Here is a 19873-nt window from a genome sequence, read left to right as displayed (position 1 = left end):
AAACAACCTGAAAATGTAAAATTAGGGAGTCATAAATCTTTATTAGCAAGCCATGCCTGTACTTTTAAGTATTCAAGTCTATACATGGAGACCTGCTACATCTGTTTCCTCTCCCTGTTTTTCTCTCCACCAAGAGGAAAAAGGACAGCAGTAATACAAGTTATTCTTTATCCAGACTGCTCCATCATTAGTTTTTAACTTAAAAAAAGGTGTCAACGAAATCACTCAAAAACTAGGTCCAGAAGGGATATCCTCCGACAACAGACAAAAAGCCTTGGGTAACACTAGCACAGGTGCTGACGAATGCCGGAGAGCGCTCCTCTAAGATCGGGAACATTAGGCATGTCTGCTCTCCCTACTGGACTTAATACACGGTTTAAAGTCTTATCAAAAGCAACTAAACAAACAATAAAAAGATATTAAAAAATCCAAATTAGAACAGAATTGCCACTCTTTCTGCTCACAGATGGCATCATCTAATATTGACAACCCTGAAGACGCTACCAAAAAATAAGACAGCACATGACCTATCAGAACTGATACAGTTGTAAGTTCAGCAGAGTTAAACAAAGGAGGTCATATCAAGACCTACGTGTGGTGGCTCACACCAAAAATCCTAAACCTTGTGTGGCTACAGCAGAATCGCAGCATATTCAAGAATAGCATAAACTATCTGAAAGATACAATAATACATGCAAACAAACATCCATCTACACAAGCAGTGGACAAGCTGCAAAGAACTCCTAGTGCTAATCTCTCCGGCAGTCAGGAAGCCTGGGCACTCATCACCACTGCAAAAATACAGGTGTGACAGCACATGCACACCTGTGTGTGACCCCAGCACTTGGGAAGTCGGGGCAGGAGGGTCTCAAGTTCAAGGGGATCCTGGACTACAGCTTGGGCTGGGTGAGAAAGTAACAAAAAGAAGAAAATACTTAGGAATAAACCCAACCAAAGAGTCAAACAATCTGTATCTTAAAAACAACACAATTCTGATAAAAAGAAGGAAAGACACAAACAGGGAAAGATTTGGTAAAATGCCGGTAGGACCATATAATCTGTACACTCAACGTGATCTCTATCAAGATCTTCCTTTCCAGGAGCAGAAAGGCATCTTCAAATTTATATAGAACGTAAAGACTCCCTGAATATTCAAAACATTTCTGGAAGATTCATATTTCCTGCTAAAACTTATTACACAGCTGGGCTCGGCTCAACGGTACTTTCTCTGCCGTGTGGAAGACCCTGGGTTTCAGCAACACATAAAAGGAAGAACAAATCAGAAAGCTAGAGTCGTCAATACAGAGTGGTACTGGCGTAGAGACGAAGACCAGCGCAGTGTAACAGAGCCCAGAGTAAACCTTTACATATTCGGTCAGTAATCTTCATTCAACAAGGGAACTAAAATGAGTCACGAGCAAGAGAAGGGTCGGCTGGATAAATGATACTAGTGAACCTGGGAATCCATTCGCGGAGCATCGAAGCTGGACTCTTACATAGTGAAAAATCAGCTAAGAAGATTAAAGACTTAAGCTGGGCAGCAGTGGCGTGTGCCTTTAATCTCAGCACTTGGGAGGGAGAGGCAGGAGGATCTCTGTGAGTTCAAGGCCAGCCTGGTCTACAGAGTGAGTTCCAACACAGCCAGAACTGTTTCACAGAGAAACCCTGTCTTGAAAAACAAAAACAAAATAGATTAAAGACTTAAATATAAGATTTAAAACTATAAACCATATTTTAAAAAATAGACAGGGGAAAGAGTTCATAATGTTGAATTTTTCAGGAATTTCTTATTTAAATTATTTAAAAAAACAGAGAGGCAACACAGTGACAGACTGAAAGGCAACCTATGAAACAAGGTAAGACATTTATACATCATGTGCATGAGGAGGTTACTATCTAGAATCTATAGAGAACTACAACTCAACCAGAAGAAATCAGAAGGCTGAAAAATGGAGGAAGCAGGCCTGCGGGGTGGGGGTGGCGGCAGCTCGGTCAGCAGTGAAGTGCCTGCCACATAAGCAAGAGCATGGGGACCTGAGCTTAATCCCAGAACTCACGTAAGAGTCAGACACGGCACTGTTCACTTTTAATCCAGCACCAGGGAGCTGGAGACAGGCAGATCCCTGGGCCTATGATCAGCCGCCCTCACCTAATCAGTGAACGACAGGTCCTGGGTAAGAGACTGTTTCAAAAACAGGTGGGCAGCCCCCAAGGAAAAATACCCACAATCCATGTATAGACACATGCGCACGCGCGCACACACACAGGAACAGGAATGGTGGACATGCTTGTAATCGCAGTGCCTGGGTTGGGGGGCAGCGGCAGGAGGACAGAAGTTTGAAGTAGACCCCAGGCCGTCCTAGCCTACCCAGCAGGATCCTGACCTTTTTCCCCCCCAGAAAAAAACAGGTGTATGTGTGTGGGATGGGTGGGTACAGAAGTCCTTTCTTCAAAGAAACACAAACGACCACAAAGAACATGAAAAATGTCCACCTTCCCTATTGAGAAGCACAAACATCACAATGGGATTTCACCTTACACTTATTAAGATAGTTACTATCCCAGACAAGAACATCATTATCAAAAAACACTCAAACAGAAAAGAACGGTGTTGGTAAAAGGCAGTTGGGAAATTAGAATGTTGTGCACTGTTGGTGAGAACATAAATTAGTGCGACGGCTACGAACTATGATGCGGTGATTCCACTTCTGGGCACCTCTCCAAAGACTGCGCAGGGACATGGGCAACTGGGCACAGACAGGAGAAGGCACTCCACGTGCACACACTGAGAATGGGCAGCGGTGTACACACAGTGGGACAGTGTTCAGCACTGATGATAAATGCTCCAGGGGTCTCACTCTCCACAGCTTCAGATATCTGTTGTCAGCCAAAAATAGAAATCCAGAAATATACACCAAGCTGTGACAGTTCTGGTCTGTGTGGAAACACTGGAGGAAAACCTCGGTTCTCAGTTCAGGTGCCAGCCACACATTTACGCTTCACCCACACAGCCTTGGACCGCATCCCTAAACTTAACACCCGACTGCTGTGTGTTTCTTCTCACAAGGTATTTAAAGAAGACAAAGTCACAGCAACAGTGTACAACGGGAGGGTAAAGGAACGAGGAGAACTGTGTTTAACTAGGACAGTTTCAGTCCTGCAGCTGACACAGTCTGGAGGTCGATGACAGGTGAGCACAGTTGACGCGACTGAAATGGCACCTAGCAGCCCTCAGGTGGGCAGAACCGGTTTCATGATTGAAGCCCAGGCTCTGTTCAGACTCAGCAATCCTGCTCTCTTGGCCCATGGAGGACTGGGACTGCAGACATGGGCCACCATGCCCAGCTAAAGCTGGGAGAGTTTAGGTGATTCTTTTTATCACACACTATTAAAATAAAATTTTGCCAGGCATGGTGGTTCACGCCTCTAATCCCAGCACTCCGGAGGCAAAGGCAGGCCAATCTCTGAGTTTGAGGCCAGCCTGGGCTACAGAGTTCCAGGACAGCAGGAGCTACATAGTGAGACCCTGTCAAAAGAAAGGAAGTAAGGAGAGAAGGAAGGAAAGAAAAGAAAGCAAGAGAGGAAAATGAGCATTTGAAAAGTGTTTGTGATAAACCAGGTATGATGACTCACACCTATAACTCCAACACTTAGCACACTGAGGCAGGAGGATTACAAGTTCAGTAAGAGCCTATCTCCAAAAAGGAAGGGGAAGGAAGGAAGAGACAGCGTGAGGGAGGGGAGGGAGGGGAGGGAGAGCTCTGTCTCTTAGCTCCTTTGCCATGGTGGACTGTCCTTCTCTAGGGCTGTGAGCCAGGACAAAGCCCCTCTCTCTGGGGTGGGAACACCACACACATAGCCAAGAGGGAGCTCTTACTCTGGGAAGAACTCACGTGCCTGCACGGCACAGCTGCCAGCTCTGCCCTGTGAGCCATCCCCAGCCCTCCGCGGCTTTTGGCACACGCCCGCGGTGGCACACACCCGCGGCGGCACACGGACCACTGACCTGAAGGCTCTGCACTAGAAATCTTCGCTGCAGTTTGATTTTCCGCCACTTTATCTGTTACAGAACTCGATGGGGTGTTTGAAACAATTTGATGTTTCTTGAGGGGGGTATTCTGACAGTGAATTTCCTGCAGAAAGCAAACGGAGAGGTAAATTCTCTTTCTCAGAATTATAAATCTTAACTAGTTTATTAAATGAAATAGGACTATTATTAAATAACATTCTATATGCTTTTTGAGAATAAAAAATAATATGCTACTAAAGGGCCCAGGCCAGCATTGGTAATTCTCAGTGTGTAGGATCGCCATATGTCAACTATCTAAAAGACGAGAAAGCAGGAGACTTCACACCAGGGCGGAAGTGAAGGCACGCAGAGAGCATCCCGTCACTCTTCTCTGCCCTTGCCTGTACAACATCCAGGCAGTTCTGACGTGAAGGGTCTACTTCATTATCATTTACTCAAAGTACAAAGCTCAAAAACAACACAAGAAGGATAAAACCAGATCCAATAATGAGGAAAAGCGGGCACTGTTTCACATGTCTACAAGACTTTCCGATGGACAGGCCTGGTTACTGCAGCGCACTCAAACAGTGGACAGTGTATGACCCGGGCATGCTGGCACACATCCATAATCCCAGCATCCTGGAGGCAGATGCAAAAGAGGCACGGCAGTTCGAGGCCGGCCTGGTCTATACAGGGAGCTCTGGAGCAGGCTGTGCTACACAGTAAGGCATGTCTCAAAGCCAAGAGCACACTTCCTGATTCCAGAGCTCCTGGAAACCAGCAGGGTAAGATAACAGCAGCTAACTAACGTGCGCGCACGCACGCGCTAGGATGAGGCCTGTCACACCCTCCAACCCTCTAGATTAGGACCCGCCATTTCTGTTTTGTCAAGGAGCAAGCAGGCCCAGGAGCTACAGCACAGCACACTCGGTTAGTAACTGGACCCAGGATCCAAACCCTCATCCAGTTCCAGGTTAGAATGTCTCTCACATGAGAAGCTTCGGACGTACAAAACATACAGTCAACTTTTTATTTATTTATTTATTTGGTTTTTCGAGACAGGGCTTCTCTGTGTAGCTTTGCGCCTTTCCTGGAACTCACTTGGTAGCCCAGGCTGGCCTTGAACTCACAGAGATCTGCCTGCCTCTGCCTCCCGAGTGCTGGGATTAAAGGTGTGTGCCACCACCGCCCGGCTAGAGTAAACTCTTGAATGTTGTATACAGGCCGTTTTTAGGTGGGCAAGAAGTATGAGGAAGTAAAAATGAGGTACCTTGCAGAAAACAGAAAAGTGGGTTTCAAAGTATCGTAGAGAAACCGTTTGTGCTATGCTATCCTGGCGTCTCAGCCTGTTTACTCACATCTGATAAGTGAGTAAATGACTGTGCCAAGACTGGAAACCAACTGCCCGTTCTTCTTCTTATTGAAAAACTAAAACAGAGCAAAGCCCTGCCCCCAGCTCTTTCCTCTGTGGTCACCACCCACAAGTACACATTGCACATGAAAGGCCAGGCTGTGGGGCCAGAGTTCTGCTTAGAAGCCCTGATTTCATGCTTACCTGCTGGGAAAGAGAAATGACATTACTAACTTACATTGTTATTGGAAAGATTCAATGATACTTTAAAAGTGCCCACCAGAGCCCTGGCCCATTGCAGACACTCAATACATAGACACTCTTCTAATGACCTAGTACCCCCATTTTCTTCCCCCCACTAGTCTTACCTAAAGACTGTTATTGCATGGTAAACAAACACCCTCCACTTTCTAGCCCTAATACAAACCCAGCTTCTTACAAACATGGAAACTAATCCATAAACATCTGAAACAGATTTCTCACCTGAGTCCCAACAACATGAGCACAGCACCCCTGCAGTGTCTTATTAATCCTCTTTTAAAGCTCTTACTCCAAGACTTGGCACCAGGATTTAGTGCACTCTGTAGCCACAGTCCCCACCAGCAACAACCTGGAACTTCTTAGCATCAGTAACAGAGTCTTTCTGAACTCCAAGTACTTCTCTAGTTCAAGACCTGTATCACCAAGCTGGCACCAAGGCTACCCAAGCGACACCTTGGTCTCTCAGCTGCATGAATACGTCAACTCTAAAACCCTTCAGCATTGCTCCAACTTGGCCTCCTCTCAAACTGGTCCATACACCCCATCCTAACTGTGTCTCCAATCCCCACAACTCCCTCTCCCCCTCCCTCCCTCCCTCCCTCCCCCGCCCCCCTCCCTCCCTCCCTCCCTCCCTCTCTCTCTCTCTCTCTCTCTCTCTCTCTCTTTCTCTCTCTCTCTCTCTCTCTCTCACGCCTCTTGAAGACCTCTGGCTATCTGATGCCCTTCTTCCTTGATTCTACCTATTTTCTTACCCCTCCACCCAGGGTGGACCTCAGAACTCCTCACTGTAACCTCTTCCCCACCAATGACTTCAACGTGTTCATTTCACAAACATCCAGACCTCTTGTTTAGGAAAACCCTAACACAGAACTGACCAAAATTCTTCAGATCAACACCTAGACTCTTTTGTTATACCTGTGCAATTGGGTTCTAGTACACACGTATGGTTGCATAGCCTGTGGTGGTTGGAATGAGAATGCCCCCACAGGCTCATGTATTTGAACACACGGCTCCCCAGCTGGAGGTGCTATTTGGGGAGGTTCTGAAACCTTTAGGATTTGGAGCCTTGCTGGAGGAAGTATGTCACTGGGAATAGGCTTTGATGGTTTACAGTCTTACCCTACTTCCTGTTGTTTCCTGTTTGTAGATGAAAGTGTGGCCAGCCAGCTCCCGCCTCCCTCCACGCTCCGTGACTGTTGCTATGATTTCCCACCACAATCGACTCTGGCCTCTGGAATCCTGTCAGTACAAACCCTTGCTTCCTTGAATTGCTTTCTGTTACGGTATTTGTCACAGCAATAGAAATGTAGCTAATGCATGGCCACCCGCATCCCAGCTCTACCATCTCGAGCCCTTCTGATTCTGAGTTAGTCTCTCTTCCTTCAAGTAGTTCACCTGCCATGTTCCACTCCCTAGACCTACACTTATCTTAGTCAAAGGCAGAGGTGAGCACCCTCCTTTCCTAGCTACGGACGCAACAGCCACTACAGACAGACACTCAGACCTGCCAGCAGCGCGTCAGACATCAGGGCCGGCAGTTTCCACTCTGCTTTTCCCAAATGGTTCCCTTCCCTCAGCTCCTTTTCCTTCACCTTAACTCATTAGCTAACTCCTTTCCATCGGTGCTAAAATATTCTTAAGTCACAGAAAAACAACTGAAACACGCTTTGCTTTTTATACCCTCCAGACACCACCTCCTTCCTCCGTCCTAACCCTTAGACAAAAAGGCCTAACAACAGCCTACACTGGCTCTGCTCTCAACCCGCCTTCCCTCCTCATCCCTGCAGTCCTCAGCTGCCTCATCACAGCAAACTTCAGACTTGAAACCTCAGCTGGCCCATTCCAACCCTCGGTGGACGAAAGCACCCTTCCTTCTCAGAAAGGTTCGTCTCCCTGGACCTTCACGACACTCATGCATTTTTCACCCATGTTTTTGGCTACTTCTTTTGTGGTAAACAAATGGGGTTCTGGGGAAGGAAACCTCTGAACTCCCTGTTAGTATTGTGTTCTTAAGTTTGGACTCATGCATAAGTGCTGCTATCTCACAAGCCTCCAAGGAACTATTTAGTAGAAAATAATCCAAAGGTTCTTGTCTGCAGGGACACAGGAGAAAACCGTGAGAAATCTGGTACTGTGGTAGCCAAATGACGGTGGTCTTCAAACAGAAAAGTCACCGGCAATGCCACACGCTGCTAAGAAGTCTAGTTAAATGTCTGAAACCGATCAATGAAAATCATGGGTGAACTGGAGAAGAAAAGGAGAGGGAAAAGAAAATGAGGACAAAAGAAAAAAAAGAAATACACCTGTAGTAGTGAGTGTCACACTGGCTGACCGGTCGGCAGACAGACTGGCAACAGATTTAGGAAATACTAACTGGATGTATGTATCCAAGGGGGACTGTGTGTAGAGAGAGGGCTATTGAAGACGGATGAGAATAAAGCAACAATGGGGAGGCGCGTGGAAACTGAAAGGGCTGCAGACACTAAGAGCATCGTAGGTGGGGTGCTGGGTAGTTCTTGTCAACTTGACACAAGTCACCTTGGAAGACCGGCTGACAGGCAAGTCTGTGAGGCACTGTCTTGATTAATAACTGATGTGAAAGTGTCTACCCCACTGTGGGTGGTGCCGTCCCTGGGCTGGTGGCCCTGGGTTACAGAAGAAAGCAGGCTGAGCAAGCCCTGAAGAGCAAGCCAGTAAGTAGCTTTCCTCCATGTTTTCTGCTTTAGTTCCTGGTTCCAATCTCTGCCCTGAATTTCCTTCATAATGGACTGTAAGATGTAAACTCAAATAAACCCTTTCCTCCCCAAGTTGTTTTTGGTCAGGGCTTTATCATGATAGAGAAGCAAACAGAACAGCACATTGAGAAAAGCTAAAGTCACCAATGAGAAACGTAGATTCTAAGCAGTATTTAAAAACCAGCATCTAAGAAGAACACTGAGAATCTGAAAGTGGATGGTAAGAACGGACTGTAAGGTCATCAGTGAGAAAGCTGCAGAGTGGATGGAAATGGAGACTACCATAAGAAAAGAAGAGTTACTTACATGTAAGCACTGGGGAATGGAAAGCGTAATGTCACTGGGAAAGGAAGGTGTAAGATCTATTTTACAAAGCTGGGCACCATGACTCACACCTATAATCCAAGAACTTGGGAGGCTGGAACAAGAGGATTACTTAGAGTTCGTAGAAGTCTAGGCTAGGTTGAGAGACCGTCCTCTCAAAACCAAAAATGAAAAAGCACCACCACTTTAGTACACCAGTGACTTCACATTTCCTGTTCACATTACCTGCTGGGTCTCTAGCTGTTTGCTTCTTGACTTTTCATCCTTCTCTGCACTCCATAAACTGCCCTTGTCAAATCGACCACGAAGACCCGCTAGTTCTTTTTCACGTTCCTAAACCCATGAGACAAGGCAGTATTTTACACAAGAACCAACAGCATTTAAGAATATCCAAATACTAGTAAAACATTTCTCAGAAGCAAGCTATGGTAGCATACAGCAGTAATCCCAGCACTTGGGGGGTGGAAGCAGTAGGTCAGTTCAAGATCATCCTCAGCTAGAGAGCGAGCTTGAGATCAGCTTGCACTCCCTAAGACCTTATCAAAAGAAAGGTAAAAAATAACTTTTCTTGCCAGGTGGTGGCAGGTAGGAGGCAGAAGCAGGTAGAACTCTGTGAGTTCGAGGCCAGCCTGCTCTACTGAGCGAGATTGAGGCCAGCCACAGCTACACAAAGAAGCCCTGTCTCAACAATGACAACAACAACAAAAAACTTTTCTTGTATTTTAATATATATATATATATATATAACAAAATATAAAGATTCACAACACACGTGGAATCTGATACATTATTTCATTGCTCAGTTTGCAGTAAGAAGTACAGAGAACCAAAGTGCTGTTTATCACAGCCAGGGTGATAGTGATCAAACCTGTAATGTCAGCACATGGGAAGCTGATGGTGGGACTGCTGAGAACATAGGGCTAGCCTGGGCTGCTTAGTGAGTTCCAAGGCAGCCTAGGCTACAGAATGAGATACGTCTTGTAACTAGAGCACGTCCTCAAAGATTCTCTTTAGCTCAGCCAAAAAGACTCACACTGGGCTGGAGAGATGGCTCAGTGGGTAGGAGCACTGGCTGCTTTTGCACAGGACCTGGGTTCAGATCCAAGAACCCAAAGGAGGCTTGCAGCCATCTGTAACTCCAGTTCCAGGGGGATGTGATGCCCTCTTCTGGCCTCTGCAGGCACTGCATGTATGTGCTGCACACACACATGCAGGCAAAACACCCTCACACTTAAAATAAATACATCTTTTTTTAGAAAGAGACTCATTTATTTCTTATGTTCCATGCTGAGGTCATGTAATAAGTATTAAATGCAGAAAATCTTACCTGTTTGAGCTGCTGTGCTAAATGGGTAGTAGATGAACATGTGTTTTGCTTCAATAATCTTTCCTGGATGGCCTTGGTATTTGGAGTGATATTGGGGGTCCTATGAGATGCTCTATAAGCTGGGCTTTCTTTGCTATGTTCTTGACAACGCTCTCCAAAGCGTTCCAGAAAAGGTTTAATTCCTCTTCCTCCTATAAAAATATAGTTTTAGAATCTATTCAAAATAGCAATTATCATCTCCAAGCAAAAAAATCTAAAACCATTAGTTACCAAATGCTTTGCTTCTAGGAACAGTCATTCACAAAAATAAATTAAAATCGTTCAAAGAATCTATTAGAAGCATGCTCTAAATTTCATTTTTATTGTTTTAAATTGTGTGTGTGTGTGTAGGTGGGTGCCCATTAGCACAGGTCCCACCCTAGGCCAGGTGTCAATCCCCCTGAGGTGGAGTTGCAGGAAGTTTTGAGCCGCCTGACATGGGTACTGAGAACAGAACTCGGGTCCTCGGGAAGAGCAGTACATATCCTCTTAACTGATGAGTCATCTCTTCAGCCCCTATGTCCTAAAATGTGTAGGATTTAGTTAACTAAAAAAGGGGGGTGGGACCAGCAAGCTGACTTAGCAGGCCAAAGTGCCTGCCAAAACCCTAAGACCTTGCACTGATCCCCAGAAACTTTAAAATCACCAGACTTAGTGGCTCCCATCTGTAATCCCAGGCTCAGTACTCTGTAGTCAAATGGGAGGAAGAGAAATGGCTGGAGACTCAACAGCACAGCAGAGAAATAACAAGAGACCCTGTCTCAAAATAACACGATAGAAAGCAACTCCAGACAGCTGTCCTCTGATATCATGCTGGCCACAGATTCAAGTATGCACATCCATTATTTCTTTCTTTTTACAAATTATGAGTTATGCAACTTAAAAGAGTACTATTTGAAACAGTATAAAGTACTTTAGTAGTAGGGCAAATGGGATATATATGTATACACACACACACACCTACCTATATATATTAAAGTAGAGTTAATGTATCAGAGGTTTGCTACTCTTTCCTGTGAGGGAGATGACAGGAAGCACTTAGGGTTTTGTGGCCCTCTGGTGCCTCTCACAACTTTTCAATTTTGCAGTAAAGACTGAAAGGAGCCACAGGAAAATATATAAACAAACAGATGTGGCTATTATAATAAACTTTATTTAAGAGGAAAAGAAAAAAAAAACAGTAGAATTCAATATATGGCCATAGTTTGAGGACTACATGTCATTTATTAGCACTTCAAGTATATATCAAACTAGAGTTCAATACAAAGAAACATCTAAATTGAGTATCTTTGAGGTGCTGGTAATGTAATTCTAATTATGTCCACTAATAAAGAATAATACAAATAATGCTTCATGCCTAAGTTTTAAGTCTTTAGAAAATAAGGGAAAAAAAAGAGCCAGTCTGTGGGCTGGAGAGGTGGCTCTGCAGTTAAGAGCACTGGCTGCTCTTGTAGAAGAGCTGGGCTCAATTCCCAGCGCCCACATGGTAGCTCACAGCCATCCACAGTTCCAGTTCCTGGGGACCTGAAGCCCTCTCTTTACCTTGTTGGACATCAAGTCCACAATTTAGGCAAAATAACATACACATAACATACACATAGCATGAAACAAATAAATCTTTAGAGAAAAAATTTTTTAAAGAGCAAAGCTTGGCAGAGTGGTGCACACCTTTAATCCCAGCAGCATGGAGGCAGAGGCAGGCGGATCTGTGAGTTTGAAGCCAGCCTGGACTGTTACACAGGGAAACCCTGTCTCAAACAAAACAAAAACCCAGTCTGACTGCAAAGGACCTTGGGATTCTTTCTTTCCTGGTCCTGTTGTCACCGATGTCACCACCCTCCTGCAGCCTGCAGGAGTTCCAGAGGTTACACCCAGAGCCTGGGCATGCTTGCCCAGTGCTCTAGCCCTGAGCTCCAGCTCCGCTTCCAGTCCTCATCTCAGTGCATCTAGAAATTACCTGTGGCTTTCCGCTTGCCCTGCTCCTGTCTCCACTTAGAACACGAACTATACTCTCTAGAAAGGCTGTTTTCAGAAGTCGGGGAGTGGGCAGTTGGTAGAGTATGCGCTCAAAGGGCACGAAGGCCCCGTGTTTAATCCCCAGCACTGCAAAAGCTGGGTATGGTGGTGCATGTCTGGAATCCCAACCCTGGGAAACTGGAGGTAAGAAGATCAAAAGTCCAAAGTCATCCTCAGCTACCGAGTAAGGAGATACACTTAAAAAAAAAGGAAGGAAGAAAAGCTGGGGAGTGGACAGGAGATGGCTTAGTGGTTAAGAGCATCTGCCCTGCAAGCATGAGGGCCTGAATTTGAACCCTCAGCACCTACGTGAAAACAAAACAAACCAAGCACTGCTGCATGGGCTTGTAAGCCTAGCCTTGGGAGGCAGCCTATGTGGCTGCCGGGCACTCACCAGCTAGCTAGCCTAGCCAGATGGAGTTTCCAGTTTGATGGAGAGCCTGTCTCAAGAGAGGAAGACAAACACCCTCCTCTCACTTCCACGTGTGCACACAGGCATTCCCACCTACTCAGATGTGTGCAGCACACACACGAAGTTAAACACAGCTCATAGTAAAGTCTATCACCATATCTTTTATGCTAACTTTTTCAGTCTTGTGTTTCTTAGTCAATAATATGTGGAGCATACCAGAAGATACGTTACAAGATAAACAGCATTTTATGGAATAGCAGCTTACTACTACAATAAATACAAATCTTTATTAATATACACAAAGTATACATATATGTAAACATAATGGAAGTTATACTTATATGCACATTATAATCTATATGCACATCAGCCTCTCTCTTCTGTTGGGGGTGGGGCAGAGACAGGTGGATCCTAGGAGCTCAATTCTCCGCTCTCCCCCACCCCGTAACCAAGGTAAGATTAGATTTACTGTAGTCCGAGTAAAGACTGGAAAGCAGTGTTCTGAATACTTAGTTACAAGATTGGTTCTCCACTATTCCCATAAAATGTAGGTTCCAATTGTATGTGCTTTACTACATCAAAAAACAGGAAAAAAAAATTAGGTAGAGTGGTCATCCTGTTTAAACTGCTGCAACATAACAGATTAAATACTTTTACCAGCAAAGGGATAGTGTTCACTAATGAATATGCTTTCAATCAGAGCCCAATAAGAAAGCAGGGCCTAAGGGACACAAAAGCTTTTTTCAATTCAATTTAGTGGTTAGGAAGTAAAGATAGAGATCAATATGTCAAGTTCATCCTTGATGACATAGCAACTCCAGACCTAGCTGGAATATATAAGATACTATCTCAAAAAAAACAAAAACAACAACAACAACAACAAAAAAAAAAAAAAAAAAAAAAAAAAAACACAAACCCAAAAACAAAAAAGAAAGAAAGGAAGGAAAGAAAAGAAAGAAAGGACAAAGAGAGAAGAAAAATCTCTTCTAGCTCTACAGTTCACAAGGGGATATTTAAATGCTGGGAACCAGGCATGATGATAGACATCTAATCCTAGACCCTGGAGACTATGGGAATCTCAAGATGGAGACCAGCCTGGACTACTGTAAGTCCCAGGCCAGCCTGAGATACATATGAAGACCTTGACTCAAAAACTGAAAAACAGTAAGTGACCATTAACTACAACACTGAAAATGATCATACGTAACCTGGTGTTGCTGGTTTGTCTCTGGGTTGGGACTGCAGACAAACTTCCCTGTCTGTTTCCTCTTTGGCCTGGACTGCCTGGGGTAACGCTGGTTTCTCCCTTGGCTTCAATGCCTCTGTTTTCAGAGGACTGGTAGTTTTGTGAAGTAGCTCAGCATTTTGTGCCTCACGGTTCTTAGTACTTGGGATGAGCGTAGCAGATTTCACAGGGGAAGATGTCACTTTCTGAAACAGGGCAGACAACACACAGGGTAAACAGTAATTCTCAGCATAGTGGAGCAGCCACAAAACAACTCAAGTTCCACTTCCTTGGTGCCGTTATACAAAACGTAACAAAAATAACTTGAAAGGTTTTTTTTTTTTAAATCAACTTATAAAATGCTGTTATTTAAATTAATAGGCAATTTATTCTCACAATATATTGATAGCTACGTAGTTATCAGGGGTAGGGTCACTCCCAATTTTATATAAAAAAAATTCTCAAACTATTGTGCTAGTACTTTTATTAAACTTTTAAATTATGTTATATCACATATATATAATAATATATAAGCACATTATACTGTATATGTACTTTTAACTAAGTTAATGTCAATTCAATAAGATATGAATTAAGTACTGCCTGACTCAAAGTACTTGGTATAGAGGTGTTTCAGACGTTGGATTTCTTTTAAAATACTTACAATGAGGTATCATTGGGATGGGACACTAGATTAAACATATGATTCAATTCTGATATGCACACACACACACACACACACTAGATACTTCCTGGAAGCAATTTTATATCATCTTAAAAAAAATAATTTCAGTGGTGTCTCGTGCCTTTAATCTCAGCACTCAGGAGGCAGAAGCAGGCGGATCTCTGAGTTCAAGGCCAGCATGGTCTATATGGAGAGTTCTAGAACAGTCAAGGCTACATAGAGAAACCCTGTCTCAAAAAACCAAAAGAAAGAAAATTTCTTCATGAAGAATGGTGGGGCTACAGCTCAGTGACACAGTCTTGGCTTAGCATTCAGGAAGCCTTAGGCTCAGTTCCCAGTACCACAAATAATAGAATGCATGAAGCAAAGTTCCTTGTGGAATTTTCCACTTGTAGTATCACAAGTGAGCACTCAGAAGGCTTCATTCAGATTTTTGAATCATTTCAGATTTTGAATTTTTGAGATTAGGAATGTTCAAATACCGTTAAGAATCATAGATTTGAAAGTTGATTATAAAAAAATAACTAAGCCGGGCAGTGGTGGCGCACGCCTTTAATCCCAGCACTCGGGAGGCAGAGCCAGGCGGATCTCTGTGAGTTCGAGGCCAGCCTGGGCTACCAAGTGAGTTCCAGGAACGGCGCAAAGCTACATAGAGAAACCCTGTCTCGAAAAACCAAAAAAAAAAAAATAAATAAATAAATAAATAAATAAATAAATAAATAAATAAATAAAATAAAATAAAAAAATAACAAAATAACTAAGATTCAGCCAGGGATTATGTGAAGTATTTTATGCATATTAGCTTATCTTTCTAACAGCCCTCTTCCCTGATCTTATATATGGAAAAATAATCCTTTACAATATTAAGTAACTTGTACAAGGTCACATTTTTCACTGTTTCAGAACTGGGATTGAAGGTAGGTCTGAAATCCAAAATCTGTCCACACTGACAGGCCTTCAACAATGCTATCAACGTCCTTTTTCCTGTTGTTTTTAAAGTACTGAGGTAACGTTACACATATAAAATAAAAGTGTCAAACACTTCAAAGGGTCATACAGAGAAAGTGGTGCCACTGACATTCCTGTTTGTCACTGTGCCTTCCTTGGAGACAACTACAAGTGCTCACTTGTGATACTACAAGTGGAAAAAAGTTTACAATCTCCAGAAATATTCAACCTAAATTAATATAATTTCGGTCATAAAATGTTAACTTATCTTAGATAATTACCAAACTTATAGTTCTCACTTTTTATAAAACATTCTAAAAACACACAAATATGCTGCACATATACTATAGAGTACATAGCCACATTACCATTTACAACAAAAGTTTCAAAAGACCGAAATGGTATTGACTCACCACAGAGCTGGACGCTGAGGCTTTAAGCAATGGTCCCTCGGCAGCACTTGAAGATGGGGCTTTACTGACAGAGGCCTTGCCATCCCTTTGGGAACAGCATGTAGCTTCCTGCTGAACACTGCCACTATTGATGCTAGCAGATGCTCCACTTGCAGAGGAAGGTTTGGATAAACAAGTGGTACCAGGCTGTTCTTGTACACTATTTTGCTTTGCAGATGAGTGGCTTACATCATCTTCCCAGGAGCAAATCGTGGCAGCAAGGTTGGCCAGACGGCCCCTTCTCCCAACTGGGGTAGCTGAGGCATTTGGAAGGGGTGGCTTGGAAGGTGAAGCAGCCTTTTCCTCAGATGGCATTGATGACAAGAGTGAGCTTTCTGGTACATCATCTGAAAATGTTTTCAGAAAAATCAAAATCCACATTCAACAGTTACTCTTACGTATAATCACATGATCATTTCATACAGAATTCTTAAACGAGATTAATTGCATTCATGAAATATTACGTTACTTAAATGTGACTTTTTCAAGTCAAATGATAGAAACTTAATCCAAATTGAAACACTCTTAACATGAACTTTCACAGGTTTGTTTTCTTTGATAGATTACAGCTGCTATATGTCACCATTACTGGGTGATAGCTAAGGATAAAGTGCCTGTAACTCAAGCATGGGGAGCTGATTCTGAATCTTAACAACCCATGTAAAGCTGGACACAATAGTGAGAACACATGTGCTGAGGCACACATATAAATTGCACACAAACAAGTGAAATGTTTACAATTTATGATACTGCATATTTCACAGTTAATTCATGGAGTTACAATACTGAACAATCTGTATCCTACTGAAACCATTTGTTTTAAAAGATGAAGTCAACCGACGACGCACAACGTAAAGCTCTAGGATAATAGGGGTCACATCTACACATCCCAAACGGCAGGCACTCGCCACATGTGGTTAGGGCACTGAAATGTGGCCAGGGGAACTGAGAAATCGACCCTTATTTGAATTAATTTAAACAAAACAGTTACTTATGGTAAGCCATTGTTTGGAGCACAGGGTTGAATAATTCTGTATTTCAAATCTCACCTAATGAAGGATCTAGGCCTGTATGTTCAAAAAGCATGTATATAGGGAAACCAAGGTTTGGGGCACATCATTCTCTGTATATACAATCAAGAGAAGAGACACCCCCCCCCTCCTTCTGCCCAAGCTTCTACCCTAGCCTGAAATTTTAATTCCACCCCTCTAAAACCTCAGTAATCTTGTTCCAAAATATTCTTCCTCCCTATAAACTCTTTCAGCACATAAATACGTGCTGAAATAAGTTCATTTTACTTAAAAAATAAGGGCTGTTAAAATGAGTACAGATCAGCGGTTCTCAAGCTGTGGTTCTTGAAAGACCCTTTCAGAGTGGTCACCTAAGACCATCTGCATATCAAATATTTACATTTTGATTCATAACAGTAGCAAAACTACAGTTATGAAGTAGCAATGAAAATAATTTTCTGGTTGGGAGGGAGTCGCCACAACATGAGGAACTGTATTAAAGGGCTGCAGCATTAGGAAGGGTGAGAACCACTGTGATAGATGCCTGCTGCCAAGCCTGACAATCTGAGTTCCATTCCCCAGACCCACATGGTGGAAGGAGAGAACTGAATCCTGCAAATTGTCCTCTGAACACCACATGAATCTCACACACACACACACACACACACACACACACACACACACACACACACTTAAAAATAATAAAAATAAACCCTTTAAAATAAATAAAAATAAAAAAGGGAGGGAGGAGGAAATCTCAAACTTGCTGTTGTCCAATAGTAATCAAAATTTCAGTTAAAAAGCATAGTAACAAGGGGCTGGGGAAATGGCTCAGTGGTTAAAAGTACTTACTGTGCAATTACAAGGACTGTTATTCAGATTCCAGCACCATATAACAAGCTAGGCAACCTGCACACCCTGAAACTCCAGCTCTGTCTCCAAAGGATTCACTGCCCTCTTTCTCTCCTCCACACTGGCACAGATGTGCAGCTGCATGCACATATATACTCAAGCAGACATATACATGCACACAAACATACATGTGCTAAAATAAATATTCTTTTAAAATTTCAGTGCAGGGGCTGTGGAGATGGCTCAGTGATTAAGAGTACTTGCAGCCGGGCGGTGGTGGCGCACGCCTTTAATCCCAGCACTCGGGAGGCAGAGCCAGGCGGATCTCTGTGAGTTCGAGGCCAGCCTGGTCTACCAAGTGAGTTCCAGGAAAGGTGCAAAGCTACACAGAGAAACCCTGTCTCGAAAAACCAAAAAAAAAAAAAAAAAAAAAAAAAGAGTACTTGCTGCTCTCCCAGAAAACCTGGGTTCAGTTTCTAGCACCCACATGGCAGCTTTCAACCGTCCCAGGGGATCTGACACCCTTTTCTGGGCTCAACAGGCGTCAGGCATACATGTGGTATGCATAGTTACATGCAGGAAAACTCATAATTTTTTACATTAAAAAATGAAGTTTATCCATTTATTCAGATTGCTTCATCTTAGTTCTGGCTATGCACCCTAATTAAAGGGTTTTATAATCCAGAGACAAAAGCACATCTTGGGTTCTCCATACTTCTGAGATGCTAATCCAAAATTTTTCCTATCTACATTTTCTCTGGACCTCAGTTCCTTTTTAAATACAATATGGGTATTTCAGGAAGCCATTTCAAGGATTTTACCTAACAAGTCAGGACATCAGTAAAGTTAGTCATGACAAAAATAACACTGGTACATAACTACTAATTTGTCTGCATGTAAGGTTCAGTTACCTATCTGTTTCAGAACTGTAGCGTAAGAATATGCTAACAGTTCAATATACTGGGGTTGGGAGTATTTTGTTTTGACTTTTTCCCCCCTACCAAATAGCACCTTTGTCTCTTTATGGATATACTCCTGGTATACAAATCATCTACAAGCCAAGAATACATATACAGATAAAACAAAAGTACTTATCTTTCATGCTACTCCAGGCTGGCCTCAAACTTACAATCCTCCTGCATCAGCCTCCCAGGTGCTAGGATTACAAACATGTACCACCACATCCAGCTCAGAGCTGACTCTTGGAAACCCAGGGACCACCCCACCGTCATTTAATACCTGCTATATCGCTATCCCAATGGCGCCGTTGCTCAGCAAGCTTCTGCATTCGCGTTTTCACTGAGGAGGCAGCAGAGGCTTCTGATCTTGAGCTCAGCCCTCTGCCCATGCTGAGTAGCGACCCTGGGGCAGCCACAGAGTCACTGATGGCAGCGGGTGCTGGGGGCTCTGCTTGAAGGGGCACAGGCCTTGGAGAAGAAGGCTTTGCAGCAGCTGACTCAGCAGGTTCTTTATTTTCTAAGTCCAAAACTTCAAGTTCAGCTTTGTCAGAACATCGTTTTTTTGATGGTGACGGCTTTGTACAAGATTTCTCTAGATCCAAAAGAACAACAAAAACCCACGCTGAAACCTCTGCAATTTCACAGTCTGAAAAACTAGAGGTGGGTGCTTAACAATAAGGGAGCAAATTTCTCTAATACTTTAGCTACTTTTGTATAAGAAAGATGCAAAAACCTCTCTTCCATTAATTTTGAAATAAGACAAACTTTTAGGCCAACATGTCATTAAAAAACTCAATGAAAACAAATTTAAACATTTTCAAGATGTATACATAAGATTTTATATAGTTTTAAGACAACAGGAAATAAACAGTCCATACACAAGAATAACCAAGCACTCTAAAGAATTTTAAGGATCTCATAGCTCAACCACATTATTTTAAGGGAAGAAAAAAAATCAAGCCTGGAGAAAGTAAAGTTGCAGAAAACAGGTCTTCTATTTTGTTTGTTCATTTGTTCGTTTGTTTTTTTTTTTGAAACAACCTTCCCTGGACAATAACTAAAGCGAAGCAGAAGGGCACCTCGCTTGAGGCTGGGGAGAGACGTGGGCTCTGTAGGCAACTGAACTATCACTGCTCTGTACCAAGCAAAATCAGTACAAATGTTCAGCATCTCATAATTTAAACTTCTATGAACATCTATAAAGTAAGTGAAAAATCCTAAAGGCATCATTCAAGATAAAGCATTTTACTTCTACCTAAGAATCAGTC

The 19873-nt window shown here is 43.1% G+C and overlaps 1 protein-coding gene across 2 annotated transcripts in view; it reads right to left on the bottom strand.

Annotated features, from left to right (window-relative positions):
* The window catches only part of Anln (anillin actin binding protein), a 59297-nt gene that overhangs the window by 31274 nt on the left and 8150 nt on the right, over positions 1-19873 (bottom strand). For both annotated transcript variants that reach the window (XM_037207667.1, XM_028872545.2), the window contains exons 3-8: positions 18886-19197; positions 15746-16131; positions 13683-13905; positions 10008-10198; positions 8906-9013; positions 4007-4133 (exon numbers count right to left, since the gene is read on the bottom strand). In XM_037207667.1, coding sequence (XP_037063562.1) covers positions 4007-4133; positions 8906-9013; positions 10008-10198; positions 13683-13905; positions 15746-16131; positions 18886-19197 — 1347 coding nt within the window. The remainder of the gene's footprint in view (positions 1-4006; positions 4134-8905; positions 9014-10007; positions 10199-13682; positions 13906-15745; positions 16132-18885; positions 19198-19873) is intronic.

This window comes from Peromyscus leucopus, chromosome 7 (assembly GCF_004664715.2).
Source record: "Peromyscus leucopus breed LL Stock chromosome 7, UCI_PerLeu_2.1, whole genome shotgun sequence".
Classification (NCBI taxonomy): domain Eukaryota; kingdom Metazoa; phylum Chordata; class Mammalia; order Rodentia; family Cricetidae; genus Peromyscus; species Peromyscus leucopus.
Note: the sequence above shows the minus strand (reverse complement) of the source record. Positions and strands in the feature narration are given on the sequence as shown.